The sequence below is a fragment of the Bos mutus genome, chromosome 5, assembly GCF_027580195.1.
Source record: "Bos mutus isolate GX-2022 chromosome 5, NWIPB_WYAK_1.1, whole genome shotgun sequence".
NCBI classification, from domain to species: domain Eukaryota; kingdom Metazoa; phylum Chordata; class Mammalia; order Artiodactyla; family Bovidae; genus Bos; species Bos mutus.
In genome coordinates, this window is record NC_091621.1 from 8,105,781 (window position 1) to 8,122,260 (window position 16,480).

General features: G+C 41.3%; 1 protein-coding gene across 5 annotated transcripts in view; it reads left to right on the forward strand.

Moving 5' to 3' along the window:
• The window catches only part of IGF1 (insulin like growth factor 1), a 75,858-nt gene that overhangs the window by 43,636 nt on the left and 15,742 nt on the right, over positions 1-16,480 (forward strand). For 3 of the 5 annotated variants that reach the window (XM_005898612.3, XM_005898611.2, XM_005898614.2), the window contains exon 3: positions 12,431-12,612. In XM_005898612.3, the coding sequence (XP_005898674.1) occupies positions 12,431-12,612 (182 nt within the window). Of the gene's footprint in view, positions 1-12,430; positions 12,613-14,081; positions 14,290-16,480 lie in introns of all 5 variants that reach the window. The other 2 variants (XM_070370249.1, XM_070370248.1) reach the window with 1 other exon arrangement.

Here is a 16,480-nt window from a genome sequence, read left to right on the forward strand (position 1 = left end):
CAGTCTGGGGTTGCAAAAAAGTCGGACATAACTTAGCGACTAAACAACAACAATCATGCCAAATATTAGCATCAGCAGTGCCTTCATGCAGGCTTTCCAAATCCAGACCTGAGCCAAAGCGAGCAGACAGAAGGCAAGTGTTGAGGGAAATAAAATATCCCACAAGCAGTTATCCTGGCCCAGTGTCCCTGCGTGAAGGAGCCTCTGCAGCTGTAGGACACATCAGGCCTCATGTTGCTTGCTTCTAATGAGGCCAACTAATTCTGCAACCACGGACAGGTTTTGTGATAAATTGGGAAATGACTTCTGGGGCAATTGTCTCCAGTTCTCAGAAAGAAAATTCACAGAAGTGGGTGACTGGCTCAAAGGCCAAGAGGCCATTGCCTCTGAGTAGGGTCCCAGAGTAGAGTAATGTGGTCATTCACAAGTGTGTTTGAGTATGTGAGAAAAAATAAAAATGAAAAAGTTTGGTTTCTCCAGCCAAAATTACAAGCTGAAAATGTTTTCCGTTAGTAAAATAAATAAGAGAAGCAGAGATTTTTCTTGATTGATAATAATATTTACTAAAAGCATTGAATGAGGTTTGGAGATAACAGACATGATATTGATCCCAGAAGAAGTAAAGAAGAAAACAGGATTTAGCTTGGAGATGAGCCGCAACCTAGCCACACCTCTCTCTTTATTCATACTTCACTTGTTCAATTCAGAAAAATAATATTTGGGGGTAGGGAAGGAGATTGGGAGGAGTGGGGTGGCTAAAACTGAGTTCTTTGATTGTCAGATGACTAAGATACTTCTTAGTTGACCTTGAAGTCAACGTCAAGGACAGCTATCATATCCAAAGATATATGAACTTCTAAAATACAATAATTTGAGGAAAACTGTTGAAGTCTTAGTCATGTTTAAGCAAGTAAACATTAAGGAGGAGGGAAGAAAATTATGAGAGCAAAATTCTATAGAAAAAAAAAAGAAATACAGAATGGTAGGATGAGTCCAGATTTTAGCTGAAAGTTTCTGAGATAACATAGAAAGAAAGAAAGTGGAAGTGAAAATCACTCAGTCATGTCCAACTCTTTGTGAACCCATGGACTGTACAATCCATGGAGTTCTCCAGGACAGAATACTGGAGTGGGTAGTCTTTCCCTTCTCCAAGGGATCTTCCCAACTGAGGGATCTAACCCAGGTCTCCCTCACTGCACACAGATTCATTACTGGCTGAGTCATCAAGGAAGCCCAAGAATACTGGAGTGAGTAGTCTATCCCTTCTCTAGAGGATCTTCCTGACCCAGAATCTAACCCAGGTCTCCTGCACTGCAAGCAGATTCTTTACCAGCTGAGCTACTAGGGAAGCCCCTAGATAATATAATCACTCTCCAAAGGAAACATTCAGCCTCAGTCTGCATACTTGCTTGATATTCTGATGAATCATATTAATGCTATCACTTGCTTGAGAACTCCCTGTACAGGTTTCAAAATTTTAACAACCTCAGCATTAGTTTATTTTATAAAAAAAAAAGTCTAGCACTTGTAAAACCATGCTTATAATGGTCCTCTTTTTATTTTGTCCTCTGGGCAGATGTTGGATACCAATGACAGAGATGATGACCTGTCTGGATGCCCATTCATGTTACCAGATAAAATAACATGCAATTGTAGATGGAATTTTCTGGGGACTCTGCACCTGTCCCCCCAGGAAGGAATTGAATATCACACAGAGGATTCATATACCATAGACAGACACTCAGGAAGCCAGTGAAATAAAGTGTTACCCATACTGAATACTAGGAAGTTCAGTGCTCTGGTCAACAATATGAACAACCCTTCTAGGACTTATCACTTACCTTTAGAAGATACAGCTTTGTGAAATGTTAAAAGACCATGTCCAGTGATTTCTAGAAAGACTATTCTCATACTCATTCTGATTTCCAAGTGCCCACACAAGCGAGGCCACTTCCTCATGCCTCAAAACCTTTAGGATCTCAGTTTTTGAGATGGAAACTGTTTCTGTTTAAACAGCTCCAGCAGATGACTCTCTGACCTTTCTTAGCCTCCTAATTCACACATGTATCGTGACTTTGATCTGGCTTCTGCATTCCCCCTACATGGTCTTGTCGCCTTCCCTTACTCAAACGCACCTCTATATTGAACATTTCCTCTGCTTTCCTCCATCATACTCAATGCTGATCTCTACTTTTCTTAAATTAATCTGAAATATCAATCTTGTTTTTGTCTAAAATTAAACCTGACAAAGAGGAAAGTCCTAGTTCTTTCATCAAACTTTTCTTCAGTAGATTCTTCTCTATCATTAAGGAAAAGCAGGCTTCCCTCATAGCTCAGTTGGTAAAGAATCTGCCTGCAATACAGGTGACCCTGGTTCGATTCCCTGGGTTGGGAAGATCTGCTGGAAAAGGGATAGGCTACCCACTCCAGTACTCTGGCCTGGAGAATTCCATGGACTGGGCTTGTAAAGAGTTGGACACAACTCAATGACTTTCACTTTCAGGGAAAAACACTTATGCGCCATATATGCATTGTTGATTAAAAAGTGGGCCCCAGGGCCATCTAGATAATCCTTAGAGTCACATTGTTAGGAGTGCTTGATGTTACCCAGTACTTTGTCTACGTGAGAAAACAGAATCTCAGAGAATCTGTGTGACTTGTGAGTTTGCACAAAAAATCTGCGGCTGGAAGCCAATGTTGTTTTCAGTATACCATATTGCCTGCTTTCTTATTTCCTCTCTGCATATGGCACAGTGCTAGGTGCTATAGAAACACTCCCCAGGACTTTTCAATTCAGGAACAACGCTGTTGACACACCAGCATGAAAGGGACATCACATACAACCCAACTGGCACTGAAGTGCACACAGTGCAGTTATTTATATCCCGTAATGCTCTAACCATCTCTCCCTCCCTCTCTCCCTCCCTGCTTCTCTCCTGTGTTCAACCTGTCGCTGACTCTGGCTGTTGCTTCTCTGCAGTGATGCCAAGGGCTGTCTCTGCTGCTGTGGAGGCTATTTTCCAACAGCTCACTCCCTGATGCAGGCCCGGATGCCTCTCCCCACAGGGCCTCCACCTCCCAACACTCTCCCTCAGACACGCCAGACTGCCCTGGCAGCCGTCACCCCTTCACCTGCCATGCTGACCGTGTCACACCCACCCCTGGGAAAATCTCCAGATGTACCCTGAGCAAAACACAGAGGCCTGAGCGAGGAGACGGATGGGGAGTAGGGCCCCTGAGAACACAGGGCAGGTGCCAAACTGAAAAGAAAAGAGAAATGATAGACTTTAGAGTGAAACTAAAAATAAAGAGAATGTGTTTTAGTACCCCTTTGGCTGATTCACCTTCCTGTGGCACGAGAAAGAGGGGTGTCGCCCTCTATTCATGAAAGCCTTATGTTTTGCCTGCGAGGCCTCTCTTCCCACATTTGAAAGGGTAAACTGACTGTAACGTTGTAAGTATGGGAGATAACGTGGTGGTGGCATGGCTACAATCTCTACCTTGGAGCCAGATTCATCTTACAATTTCCGTCAGAGTCTTTCTCAAAAAAGTGAGATAACTCAGGTCCATATATGTGATTCCTCAACATCCCTTCTTATTCCTTCTCTTGTTTTGTCTGTTTTCATCTCATTCAGGCATGGGTCCAAGGTGGAGTAGAGATTAAGTGGGACGGGTGACATTGTATGCTTGCTGGCTGCTTATTTCCAAAGCATGGTTGGCAGGAAAGGGAGCCTTAGATTTCAGTCATTTCAGAGAGGGAACTAAACTCTAATTCTTACCCTACTGTGAACTCAGAATAACATGAGCTTTGGCCCTAAAGTGCACCAGTGAGAAAAAGCATGTCAGTGATTGTCGATAGCAGAAGATGAGAAGATATAGAGGAAGAAGAGAAAAGAAAGAAGGGAGGAACACATACATTGGTTGAAAGTGTTGGGGGGACTTCCCTGGTGGTCCAGTAGCTAAGACTCCCCAATGCAGGGAAGCCTGGATTCAATCTCTGCTCAGGAAATTAGATCCCACATGCCACAACTAAGACCCAGCCCAGCCGAATAAGTAAATTTGTAAAGGTTAAAAAAAAAAAAAAAAAAGAAAGTGATTGGGGAACTACTTCTGACCATATATTTTGTCTACACCTATCCCATGCCTTGCAGCATTGTTTTGAAATAAGTAAATAGTTACAAATGCTGAAAAACCAATTATTTTAGTGAGTGGATTATTTGGGAGAAATCAAAGGTAACAAGAGTTCAAGATAAACCCATATAACTTGTTTGACTCAGTTGGAAGATTTGTTCTTGTAAAGTGCCTATTCCAGATTAAAACTATTCACTTTAATGGAGAACAGTCCTGTCTTATCTGGAAAAGCCATCTCTTCACAAAACTTTGGAAAGACACATTTTTAAGAGGAAGAAAGGAGGAGCATACCTGCCCAGCTAGCCCTGTTGACCAACTCAACTCCATAACAATAGTAATTATAACAGCTAACATTTATGAGAATTCCCTGGTCATCCAGTGGTTAAGATTCTGCACTTTCAGTGCAAGGCGTGCAAGTTCAATCCCTGATTTCACATGCTGTGTCGTGTGGCCATAAATAAATAAACACAAATCAAAAAAACAATTGCTCTGGCTCAGTTCCTCATTAAAAAAAAAAGGAACTAATGGAGTTTATTAGACATTGTACAAAACATTTTATATACATTCTCATTTAGCTTTCATAACAGTCTACCTAGACATTATAGATTACATACATTCTCATTTAACCTTCATAGCAGTCTTTTTTACATAAGAAGATCTGAGTCTTAGAAGATTTGGTGCCTTGCCCAAGGTGAATGATGAATAAGTGGCAGATTCCAGATTTGTCTGACTCCAAAACCTGTGTTTTAGCCACATGTTGCCTCCTTCACTGGTATGACAGATGTCACAGGCAGATCATACTCAAATCCTGCAGTATGTCCTAAATAATGAAAACTATGTAACTGGAAAATGGTAGCTAATTTATATAGCAGGCCCAACTGAAATAATTCAAACATAAAAATGACCTCCTGGCATTTGATTATCTTTTACCTTAGACATTGATAAACCAAACCATTCCCTTAGGACAACATTTCTGTCCAGCAAAGCATTTCTCTTGCCAAAGTATAATTTTGCTGGCTACATCTGTCTCCTCCAAACCCTGGAATCAAACCTAAACTAGTAAATTCTGCTGACCTGGCAAGACGCTCGCCCTCCAGGGCATTGTCTCAGGCTAAAGTAATACATCACGTTGCTTCCCATTCTGTCGGCCCATTTCTCCAAAGAGCCCTAAAACAGTAATGTTTCTTCTTTGAATCTCTAGTTTTCTTGCCCGTAGGCCTTACGCTTTAGCTCCCTGGCCTTTGGGACACAGGCAGACTGAACAATAGTTTCACACCTGCCCTTGAGTTGGAGCTTCCAAAAGAAAAGCAGATTTGGAGAAAGGAGCAACCTCACCAAGCTCTGCTTCATTCCTTTCCTGCCCAGAGATACACAAACATTGACTTGATTGGGTAATGGAAGACTTTGGTCTTTGGGGTTATGGGGATTTAGTAGCTGGGAACGAGTTGCTGAGTTGTGGGGGTGGTGGCAGGTTGAACAGGGCCACAATTCCTAGAAAAGACGATCTCGTCCAATTGAGAAGTAGTGGGACCAGCAAACACTGGCAATTAAAAATTAACACAGGCCAAAGTGAAATCAATGACGAAATTTGATAGGTTTTCAAGAAAAGTTTATGACATGCCGTTCATAGAAAAGAGGACATTTTCTCAGTGTTCACTTTTATAAATGCCAAAGGCCAGACCTACTTGGAAAGACCCGCAGAAATGGCAGAAATGTACAGAGTCCACAAGCAACATATTAGGCAGGCAATAGGTATACATTTTGAAAAATTTCTTCAAAAACAATCTTAATTTTAAAATGTTTGACAGTAGTCTTGATACTGACAGGTAGTTAATTCCCCAATATGTGTTTGAGTATGTATGTGTATGTTGCTGCTGCTGGTAAGTTGCTCCAGTCGTGTCCGACTCTGTGCGACCCCATAGATGGCAGCCCACCAGGCTCCCCAGTCCCTGGGATTCTCCAGGCAAGAACACTGGAGTGAGTTGCCATTTCCTTCTCCAATGCATGAAAGTTGTGTGTGTATAGACCCTTGCTATTCTAAATGCATTATGATGTGGATAGTCTTAACAGCACTGAAGCCATCTTTCCATATCTTTACTAAGTACATGACCACATATATCTCAATGTTTGTTTCAATTCAAATGTAATTTCTATAGAATTTTTAAAGGCAAATATTGACTCATCAAAAGGCTTTAATTTAAATGCAAATCCTATGAACTCAGGAAATACTGACCATTCAATGTATTTCAATTGGGATCTAGGTAATGGCCCTATCACAATTTTCCTTACATTAGGAATTCATGAAAGGAGTTGTTTTCCCACATAAAGCCATAAAACAGGAAAGACTGAGAAGTGAATCTCATGTTTCCACACATGCAAATAGCAGTTAAAATGCTAACATGGAGATAAATTTAAGATTACTCACATTTTACCCAACTTTCCTACTAGCACCCCACGTAGAATTATGTCAACTGGATGAATTTTTATTAGATAAGGTGGTTCCATGGAGCATTGCTGCCTAAGAAACTAATCATTCTGTGTTATTCTAAATTGTATAAATTTAGAATTTTCTAAGTTTTCAAAACATCTAGAAGTTTTGGATAGATAGTTGGTGTAGGAAACCTGTCTGACTTCTACACATATTAACTGTAGTATTTGATTGTGTGATCAAAGTTAAATGCAAATTTGTTTTTTGTTAGTTAATAATCCATGTGTGTTTTCTACCAGACACATAAAGGTGAATTTTCTAGGAATAGCCCTGAAAATACAACTTGTATTACTTCTTTCTTTAAAAAAATTTTTGGAGTATAGTTGCTATACAGTGTTGTGTTATTTTCTGCTGTAGAGCAAAGTGAATCACCTATGTCTTATACATAAATCCCCTCTTTTTTGGCTTTTCTTCCCATTTAGGTCACCACAGAGCACTGAGTGGAGTTCTCTGTGCTATGTAGTAGGTTCTCATTAGTTATCTGTCTTCTACATAGTATCGGTCATGTATATATCTTAATTCCAATCTCCTAATTCATCCCACCCCGACTTTCTCCCTTGGTATACATATGTTTGGAGAAGGCAATGGCACCCCACTCCAGTACTCTTGCCTGGAAAATCCCATGGACAGACGAGCCTGGTAGTCTGCAGTCCATGGGGTTGCTATGAGTCGAACACGACTGAGCGACTTCACTTTCACTTTTCACTCTAATGCATTGGAGAAGGAAATGGCAACCCACTCCAGTGTTCTTGCCTGGAGAATCCCAGGGACGGGGGAGCCTGGTGGGCTGCCGTCTATGGGGTCGCACAGAGTCGGACACGACTGAAGTGACTTAGCAGCAGCAGCAGCATACATACGTTTGTCCTCTATGTCTGTCTCTATTTCTGCCTTGTAACTAAGATCATCTATGCCAATTTTTTTCAGATTCCACATATATGCATTAATATACAATATCTGATTTTCTGATTTGCTTCACTCTGTATGTGAACTGCCTTACTTTTTTTCCTGTTTTCAAAATACAATCAACTTTTCAATTTCCCTCTTTTAGCAGTTTCTAGAGGACAGTTTTAGTCCTTGGAACTCAAAGAGTAACAAGTGTATGTCTTCAGAATTGAATATCTCCCTATTCGGAAAATGTTTGCTTTTTTCATTATTTAAATACTGATTCTTCTAATCAGTGTCTCTTCTTTCCAATGACATAGTTAAAATAATTAAAGGAAAGCTTTCTCAATAACCAAGAGGGGAAGTTTTAAAGGAAATTAAAGTTGAGTACAATGTCCCAACTACAGTCTCAGAAAGCTATAAGAAACACCAATTTATGTAGCACCAATAAAGGCAGTACTGTTTGTTTTTTTTTTAACCAATGATGAATGACCAGAGTTCTTTGTTCCAGAAGTGATGACCCCAGTTTAATCTCAGTATTACCCCTTCTCCTTCCGAGATGGAGGGAAGCATCTTGCATCCATGACTAAATGTGACACTCAGCTAATTGGGAGGGTTTTGATGATGCCGCAATTCTGCCCCAAGCCCTTATAACTAGCAAGTTTGCCCTGAAGATTATTGAATTACTCCACTGACCATGCATTATTTAAAAGGAAGTGCTATAATTATAGGAGCCAGCTGTTTAATCATTGGAATTCTGTCTGTTGGCCAACTTTCAAGATAGAGTAGAGCGCTGTGATGGTACTTTGTGTCAGTTTATGGAGGACTCAGGCCTAGTTAGGTGGTAGCCAACTTGTCTGCTAAGCAGCCTTTGGTCTGCATGCTCTGAAGCAAATCTACTGAAAAATAAATACATAAATATATAGACTTCCAAAGTCAATACTTCATCATCAAGGAAAATTCTGTGAAATTCTATACATACTTGTTCACTCTAACAGTTGAGGAAGTATATGGACCTTTCATAATGTTGGCATAACAGAACTCTGGGAGTATACTTAGTTGTAGAAAATATTTATTATCCCAGTCACCTGTCTTTTGTTACAGTATTGAGTACAGAAAAATGGTTTGAGCATCTTCAGGAACTCAAGTGAGAAATGGAGAACACATTTTAACCTTCTAACTTAGAAAATATTTGGACGTCTTTCTTGAAGACAATGTAAGTGGCTTCCAATCATACTGAACATTTAGTTGGCCTCGATGAGTTTTCTCCATTTCTTTACATATTGCCGAATGTTTGGAATAGAAAGGACCATAGCAGTCAGACACTGTTCAATACAGGAATATGCTCCTAGGATCTCTAACAGGTGTTCATACAGCCTTTACATAACTGATTCCAGCAATGGGACATTCATTACCTTTAAAAGAAGTCAGTCCCATTTTTTAACACTTTTGAGTTTAAATTGTTAAACATTTTTTTCTTATATCAATCCAACATTTGTTTCCTGTTCACCTAACAATTCTGCCCACTGGAGCACAATTATTGATAACAAGTGCTTAATGAGGAGTTTTTAAAGGTAAGGATTCCTTTAAAACAGTTCATTCTGTCTCATTTAAAAATTGCCCATAATGACAATAGGTGCAATTTTGAGATCATTAAAAATCTCTGTTTTTCTCAAAACTGATATTGTTGAAAATTATTTTACTGCTTTCCTGGAAAAACACATTGCATCAGGCTCCCAGTTCTAGCCCATAGCAACAAATATCTTTATTTTGGCTCTGGAAAAATAAGAAATATGAGGCATTTGAAGATAAAGAGAAAAACTTTGACCCTCTAACTCTGGCCTCTCAATTGGTGAGAAATTTTTTGTTGTTGTCATTAAATATCTTAATGTAGAACCAGAAATCAAGCCTATAAGATACTTCAAAGGATCGATTAAACTTTAAAAGGCAAGGTAAACACTTGTTATATTCATATATTTTCAATGAAGTACAATTAGTCCATTGTAGACATTATGAATAGACAAAGCATCTTTCTAGGATTGCGGTGGCTAGAGATAACTGGTAGTTACGTTTATGTCAAAATCCAAGTCTGTAATATTTAAACAATATTAAAAAACAGATATAGACATAAGGTAAACTTTCTTTTTAGAGCATTACAGAAGAGTCCTAAATTTCTCTGTTCCTAAATTCACTGATCTATTGACTAAAAAGCACAGCTATTTTACAGACTGAGCCATGTTGAACTCTGAGCTCATCTAAGAGGTGACAAACCAGATGCCTGGTGTGTACTATTATTTTTTGCTGTGCTGATGATTACCTTCTGTCTCACAAGAGGAAATAAACCTATGGTGAGTTTCATGCCTGTCGACAGTCACAAAGAAAGTAATATGCAATATACACAACGTTTAATGGTTAAAGTCTTCCTCCAGTGGCATGCAAGGAACTCCAGAACCTATGGAGTGTCAGGAGGAAAACAGAAGGGATGCTTAAAACAGAGGTGCAAAGTAGGTCCTGGGATCACAGAGATTATCCTTCCCCATCTTCAACCCATAAGGATAAATTTTGAAATTAGTCATTTCTAAGTTAGCCAAGTTTGAAGTTTTCTGAAACCACTCCTGCCACTTTACCTCTAAACCTCAAATTATCATTCCAAATTCAACAAGTGAATCTCAGTTATATCCCATTAAGAAATGTATTGTTTCAGCAAAAAGCAATTGTTACCTGTGGTGGATGATGGGGACAGTTACCTCAAAGTAGGCTGAGTCACCTTGCCCTCTCTCCCACCCCAAGAGAAAGCCAAAGTGTATCAGCTACTCTCCACTGGCTGACCTCTTCAGTCTCTTGAAATGGCCACTGAGTTAAAAGTATGTAGAAGTCCTTTGTGGGTCACAAAGAACCATGTAAGCCCATTTGTGTCTTTAATTTATAGTTCCAGGAAAATAGTATGTAAACAAACAAAAAACAAAAACAATAGCAAAATGCATTGCTTACATTGCTCAAGGGACCATATGAGTCCTGGTTTGCCCTGGCTGGCGAGCAGAGGCAGAGAGTCTTCTGCACTGGGCAATCCTCCGATGGCAAGTGAAAGCACCATTGAGGTTCCAACTGAACACAGCTGCCCCGTCCCTTCCAAATCCCTCAACCATGAGGAGCCCACAAGGTTTGCCCTGAGCAAAAACAGCACACCCCACCCAGAGAGACCACAATTGAACCCTCCTGAGTTTCTATCCCCAGCTGCCCTAAGAATGACAATAAACCTGCCTTAAAGGGAGGAGGCATCCTCACTTTACAGTGCCAAGCATCAGGAACACATTTGGATTCTTAGAAGATTCAACGAATGGCTGGCCCCTCGGGCTGCAAGGCGGCCAAACTAGTTTGGTAGCAGGCCATGACCATGGGTCTGATCTCCTTCAACTAGGGAGTTCAAAATATATATAGGGATTTTGACTCTCAAAACTCCACCCTGAAGTACAGCATCATTATTACATGAATGTAAGAATTTCTGTTTAAAATATAATGCTGTCTTCTGTGTCAGAAATTGAGATTGAACATACATCACATTGACTAATTGGATCCTTCTGGGTCAATGTTTCACAAATTTTCTTCCACGAAGCCTGGACATCAGTGAAGAAGACTGAGGCCCTCCACCTCCCAAGGGAGGAAAGGGAGGCAGAGAAAGTCAAGATCCATGGCTTTCTTGCATAAGCCATGGCAGTTTCACTTTTGTCTATTTTGTATACTGATGTATAAGTAATATTTGTTGTAACAAAAGTCCTACTATGACAAAAAGTTTACAAAGTATTCAAGTATGTTTTAATTTAGTTTCATATAACTTGTTTTGCCCTCTTTTTAATTCTAGAGCCAGGGAAAGTGTGGCCAAGTCAAAACAAAACAAAATAGAATCAAACTAAAACCTACTTGCCAAGTAAAGAGGCCTAATTGATTTGCAAATATCAAAAGAAATTTGATTCATGGTGTTCCCTCTGGGCAATCAGAATCAAATGAAAGGTGGACATTTAGTTCATTCTTAGTCTAGTGATTATTCTATCAGAAAACAGAGCTGATGGTTCTGGTCCCTCTAAGGTGATAGAAGAAGTCCTATCACATTGGTATTGCTATCAGTTCAAGTTCCAGAGCTTCTGGATGTGGTCAGTAGCAATGCTGTCTCTTCACAGACCCTATATGATCCTAGAAAGTGATGCTCAAAGCAAGCTAACATATATTTAGGATCCACTAGGTGTCAAGTAATGCACTTAGTACTTTTCATACAGTAGGCTATGTAATCCTCAAGCAATCATTAGAAAGAACATATTAACTCTCCTTTACAAATGGGTAAACTGAGGCCCGGGAAACTTAAATGACTTGTCATTTGTGTATGTCACTCCCAACTCTGAGTCGAGGTTTCCACATCAGTTAAGTGATGAGACCTTCCCAGATTTAAAACCTCTTTGATTTTCCGTCTGATGTCATAATGGAAGCAGATAAGACAAAGAACAAACACTGGAGCCATCCTGTGCACAAAAACCATGCAGATTTGCTAAAAAGATTAAGAAAATGGAAAACATGATCTTTTAATTAATTTTCCTAGCAGCCTCCCAATTAAGCCAATATATAAGGAGAGGTGAGGATTGGGCATAGACAAGATCCTTGACTACAGGTGGCTAAGAATTTGAGGACAATTAATACAAATAAATGAATGATGAATGAGCTCTTGCCAATGAGAGTGGCACTGACTGCTGGAGACATACTGGAATCTGGAAAAACCTGGGAGGGTCAGGAGTTGTTGGAGGAGCTTCAAAAGAAGACTAACTTATAAAGGTGTGGGTTGACATGGTGTGGGGAGAGGAGTTTTCAGGGGCTGGGTGGAGCAGTGAACACAGCCTATTATCCCACTCTAAAGCTAGGCCTCTCTCTGTTTGATCTGAACAGACAAGCCCACGGGGTACGGCTCGAGCAGTCGGAGGGCGCCCCAGACAGGAATCGTGGATGAGTGCTGCTTCCGGAGCTGTGATCTGAGGAGGCTGGAGATGTACTGCGCGCCTCTCAAGCCCGCCAAGTCGGCCCGCTCAGTCCGTGCCCAGCGCCACACCGACATGCCCAAGGCTCAGAAGGTAAGCCTGCCAGGGGTGGCGGTGAGGGTCGGCCATCTTCGCGAGATCGGAGTTATGAGGCTGAGCCTGTAGCAACTTAGCAGCAGCAGCATCCGAAGAGTAATTCATACCCTCATAGACTTCTGGTTCGTAGGGTCAAAAGAACTCCATTCTCCCCTGAGAGGTCCATCTTTTCTGTCACTCCACATTGTAAGTTCTCCCTTCCACTACTGTGGCCCATCTGATCACTAGAAGATTACAGAGAAGAGTGACTAAACCTGGGCTTTGGCATCAGACAAAACTGACATCCTAGCTTTGCCAATCACCAGCTGAGAGCCCATGGCCAAGTAGTGCAGCCTCCCAAGCCTTTGCTGATGAAACTATCAGTAAAGATGGGATAGCAGTACCATTTACCTCTTCAGGTCATTAATGTGCATGCAATGCTTTCCACACTGCACAAAGTAACTGTCAGACAAGTGTTAAGTTCTGTCATAACTGTATGAACAAAGCATGTGACCTTTCAAGTCCTGATATTCTGTAAACATGCAAAGAAAAATAACACTCTAAAATTGGAACTAATAGAAATTCACATTTAGTGGCAAATACAAAGAAAAAAAATAGAAATTTCAGTTTGGCTCTGAGAATAGCAAGAAAATTCTAATGATCAAAATCTGCAGGTGTCTGTTACTAAGAGCAAGACTTTAAACAAGCCTTAGAGGTACTGTCTATGCCATCAAAAATATGTAAATCATCTGATCTGATGCACATTGATCACTTGATAAACCTTTGCTGAGTGAGGGAATGAATGGGTGAACAAATGTATGTAGGTGATTACATTTCCTTCACTAAGTAGAAAGAATGAGAACTAAAGAGAAGGTGAAGAAAATGAGGAAGAATGAATAAGGAAAGTTAAATGCTCTCTGGGGACTCTTTTGAAAAAAAAAACAACTACTGGTTTTAATCTTTGGAGTCAAAACTAGCATTGTGCAGAGGGCACATGATAAGCGATCAAGAAGCTCCTAATGACACCTTTGCTGCTTCCTGGTCCTCATTTGCAGCTGAGGCTGGAACAGGCACCTTCGCAGACATGTGACCCCAGGGAGCCACCCTGAGTGATGGAAAGGGACTGGCACAATCTGATTCAGAGAGAACACAGGAGCCAGTCGATGTGTCAGGGAGCAAGCCCTACATACCTTTTAGGTGAATGTGACTGGGAAGTGTGCTCAAGGTGAGCAGAGGCAGGTTAAATCTTTCTCTTTCCAGGTGACCCAATGCCTTTCAATTTCTACTTTGGGAGGGGGTGGGTGGTGTCAGAGATGAGTCCCTAAGTTCTGGAATGGCAGGTTTAATAGTGACTGAGGTCCAGACACCTCTCCAGCACCAGTGCTGTCTTCTGCAGCTATGGAGCCAAGGCATTCAAAGGCTCTGGTCTTCGGGGACACCAAGGGGACCACCTGTTCTCAATGCAATTATTTTTGTGATGTTTACAGTATCAGCCCCCATCTACCAACAAGAAAATGAAGTCTCAGAGGAGAAGGAAAGGTGGGCCAAAGAAACGCCCAGGAGGGGAACAGAAGGAGGGGACGGAAGCAAGTCAGCAGATGCAAGGGAAGATGAAAGAGCAGAGGAGAGAGACTGGAGCTAGAAACTGAACACAGGCAAGAAAGGAACACGGAGGAAAGAAAGACTAAGACAGAGGTGAGGAGGCCGAGAGAGAAGCAGACAGAAAGAGAGGAAATGGGAGATGCCATAAAGGAAAGGAAGAAAAGTAGGCCAGCTGGAGCTAGAGAACGCTTGGGACAGAAGGGGGAGAAGAAACCTGTTGTAGGAAGTGGCCGATAAACATGGAGAAAGGGAAAAGTAACATATAATGCCTGAGAAAATCCAAATAAAGACAGTGGCAAGAATGAAAACATGAACAAAAATTACGAAAGAGGGAAATAAAGCAATATTCCCTTCCCCACGGAAAAACAAGGATTAAAATAAAAATCAAGGTTTTTGTATGCATTTTAATTTTTTCTGTGAATTTTACAAGAATTTCCATGTCAGTAAATGCCCAGAGTTAAATATTAGCCCCAAATTTTCAGCAAGACTGAATTGTGTCATAAACATTCCCAGATTTCCTTCCCTACAGTGTGACTGGAGGCTGCATTTCTTAGTCAAGCTCGGGCCAAAGGGCACCCAATATTTGCCTAAAGGCCCGTGAGGCCTGAGAGCTTACCTATGAAAGGAGGGCACTGAACTTTGTGCGTGTGCACTTTGGAATCAGATATGAAAGATGTATTAATGTGCTAGGGCTGCCAGAATAAAGTACCACGCCACAGACTAGGTGGCTTACACAACAGAAATTCGTTTTCACACATTCCTGGAGGCGGGAAGGCCAAAGTCGGAGTATTGGCAGGATCAGTTCCTTCTGGGAGCTGTGAGCGAAGGATCTGTTTCAGGTCTCTTTCCTCCACTTGGAATTGGCCTTCTTTTCCCTGTGTTTTCACATCATCTTCCCTCTGGACAAATCTCTGTGCCCAGATTTCCTCTTCTTATAAGGACACTAGTTGCTGCTGCTGCTAAGTCACACACTAGTTATATTGGATTAAAATATGATCTGCTAAGTCGCTTCAGTCGTGTCTGAGTCTGTGCGACCCCATAGATGGCAGCCCGCCAGGCTCCCCCCAGTCCCTGGGATTCTCCAGGCAAGAACACTGGAGTGGGTTGCCATTTCATCATGATCTTATTTTCACTTAAGTTATCTGTGTAAAGACCCCATCTCCAAATACAGTAACATTCTGAGGTACTAGGGGTTAGGACTTCAACTTGTGAATTTGGGGCGGGGGCGGGGGGGAGTCAGCCCTAAACCAAAGACTCCTGATGTCTGACTACTGCCCTATGATTCCATCACCTATAAACTTATCTCTCTCACGCATGCACCCCCTCACTCCTCACCCCCCACCCTCCTAGATATTTAGACCTGAAATCCTATGAGTCTATGTTCCATGAAATACCAGGACCATGCTATGTTAGGGCTGCAAAAGGACTCAAAAATTTGCTTCAGTCCCTTCATTTTAAAGATAAGGATACTGAGATCTAGAAATGGCTGAAGGATGGCTGAAATGGCTGAAAATGGCTTGGTTTCTAAGCCACACCCTCTTTCTGGCCAGCAGAGAACAGCACAAAATCAACATGGACTAAGAAAGAATTCGAAAGGCAAAGATGGGAGTGAATGAGAACAAAAGCACTCAATTTTCTTGAGGGTAAAGAAATGCCAGGTAGAATCACAGAATCTGAGTCTTAAAGATTTTCCTCCTTCAGTTTCCTTGATTTAAGCAGTAGGGTTAGTATCTTCATAGATAATAAAGCAAAAAGTCTCAAGATCATTCAAATTGTGAATTAAAAGAGCTAAGGGAGGATGCAAGAGAGACAACACAGGGTAAGAAGATGATAAACCAAGGAGTGAAGCATTTCATCCAAATAGCCCACTTTGAAGATGTCAAAGTATAAAGGAACATCCTTTCTACTTGTCCTTCATGCCCCAGCCATTCTTTCTACTTCAGGATCATCCTTTGTCCATGGTTCACTGAAAACCCAGGATATATGATATATAGATGTGCCCAAGTCTCAAGCCAGGAGGAAAAAGTTTGATCACAAGCTTGTCAGAGTATCGTATGGGAGCCAAGACACTGCTGTTATGGTTGCAAAGTGGGTCCTGGCTTATCAGAACAGATAAAAGCCAGGCTGGAGCCTGAGCCCATCTGGCCAGCCACCTTCTTCAGGAGACTCCCAGTTCTTCTGTTAATACATCTATGGTTTGGAACCAGCCTCAGGTATAAGCCTCAAGCATAAGCCAACACCTACTGTTTCTACCACCTGAGAGTAACCTGCAAACTGAGATGGC